The sequence below is a fragment of the Colias philodice genome, chromosome 11, assembly GCF_061535455.1.
Source record: "Colias philodice isolate Cphi_HAF_F1 chromosome 11, ilColPhil1 Martin Lab GWU primary, whole genome shotgun sequence".
NCBI lineage: Eukaryota > Metazoa > Arthropoda > Insecta > Lepidoptera > Pieridae > Colias > Colias philodice.
This window is the reverse complement of record NC_143096.1, coordinates 4,412,764-4,414,508: the sequence shown is the minus strand read 5'-3', so window position 1 is coordinate 4,414,508 and position 1,745 is coordinate 4,412,764. Positions and strand designations below refer to the sequence as shown.

At 38.9% G+C, this 1,745-nt stretch overlaps 1 protein-coding gene across 1 annotated transcript; it reads right to left on the bottom strand.

Annotated features, from left to right (window-relative positions):
• Nucleotides 1–267: 267 nt before the first annotated feature.
• Nucleotides 268–1,745, bottom strand: LOC149484513 (uncharacterized). The gene is made up of 4 exons (XM_089700672.1): nt 1,656–1,745; nt 1,340–1,555; nt 976–1,142; nt 268–525 (listed from the first exon to the last, which is right to left on the bottom strand). The coding sequence occupies exons 1-4, from the start codon at nt 1,665–1,667 to the stop codon at nt 378–380; spliced, it is 543 nt and encodes a 180-aa protein (XP_089556798.1). The 5' UTR covers nt 1,668–1,745; the 3' UTR covers nt 268–377.

Genomic DNA, 1,745 nt, shown 5'->3' with positions numbered 1-1,745 from the left:
AGAACCTTTACGCAAGGATAAGTTGAATGTTTAATTATATTGTAAAAAATGTAAAGTCCAAAGAATGGAGCACGCGAGCACGCGTGTCTGGTAGGTAATTACTATATTAATAATCACTTTTTGGGCTATTAACTATCGCAATGTTCCAAGGGTAATACTTGAATATTAATGTGAAATAACCTACGCTTAATAAGAAGGAAAAATTCGTGTAATGGATCTTATGAAGATTAGTGAATTATATATAGATTTCATAATAAAACAAATAAATACTGATCAGTAAATTGTATATTTATTTACAAGAGTATTCACACAGAAGTTCTATACACATAAATATCACAACTCATTCATTCAACGCGATCACAACCTAGTTTATTCGTTTAGTAGTGGAGACCATGATGGCCATGAGCGAGGGGAGCGACGTGGATGGGGGCAGCGTGGACCACGGGGGCAGCGTGGACGGCGTGGACGGCGTGGACTACCGGGGCGGGGTGGTGGCCGGGGGTCTTGTGGACCACAGCGTTGAAACTGCAAGTACAATCAATCGTTAATATGATATTAGTTAATGAGGTAAGGTAAATATGACATAAGTTTCAGGGGATCAGCTACATTAAATTAGAGTTCTTATGGAGTAATAATAAGCATGTAACTTTGCAGCGCTATTATATTAAAAAGGTGGTAAAATGGTTAAGAAATACGTTTGAGGAGCTGCATTAAATCAACGATAGTTATTTAGTAGCAATTGTTAAGTATTGTTTGATTAAATCATAATTGATGTTGCATTTCACATTATATTATGACAATGCTAATTAGTTATTTATGTAAGCAGATATGCGTGGTAAAGTTGAATCTATGGCGTTATCTTGATCGGATTGTTTTTATTTAAATAATTCCTGTTTCAGATTCTTAGATTTTATTTTGAGGCAAATTTACAAAATTTTTTTCAAACTCAAACTCAAATTTATATGATTATCTTACCCATGATGGTCGTCAGCGGTGTAGTCAACTTTGCGAACGGAACCGTCGGGTTCAACCAGAGAGTAGGATCCGTGGACAGCACCACCGTCGCGGCTCTCGTGCTGGGACTTGTGGTCGCCGGTGTGAGGGTCAGCGACGGAGTAAGAATAGTCGTATCTTGGGTGAGACTGCAAAATGAATAAATAAGGTGATATTTTTTTTGAACGTTTGCACGTTTGTATGACTTTTTATATTCTATTGATTATGCAAAATATTTTAAAAGCTTCAGAAGCTTTCTTGTAACAATCTGTTACGAAGTCCTTATTGACTGTGTGCAAAATAGGGTTTCAATAAATGTGTAAATACAATACTTAGTTTTACTTACGTATTCAGCATGTACTGGGGCAGCATGGACGATGGGAGCGTGTACGACAGGAGCATGAACTACGGGGGCGGCGTGAACCACTGGGGCGGCATAGTACGAAGCTCCGTAGTGTACGGGGGTGTCGTGGCGTACAATGCTTTGGGAGGACACGGCTCCATGGTGCACTGGAAGGAAGCCAGCGTTGACGGCTGCCAACACGGCACTTATGGCGACAATCTGTAAAACAAATGATGGATTAGAATACTTAGATCCTGCACCTTTTGAAATCCTTAACAAAAAATAACTTAAAGGATTAAAGTTAGTTCTAAAGGCTTACTTTGGAGAACATTTTGCTGTATTAATCAGAGCAGGTGACTGATATCATTATCGTGGTCGCCTGGACTTTTATATGAAATCCAAAACCAAC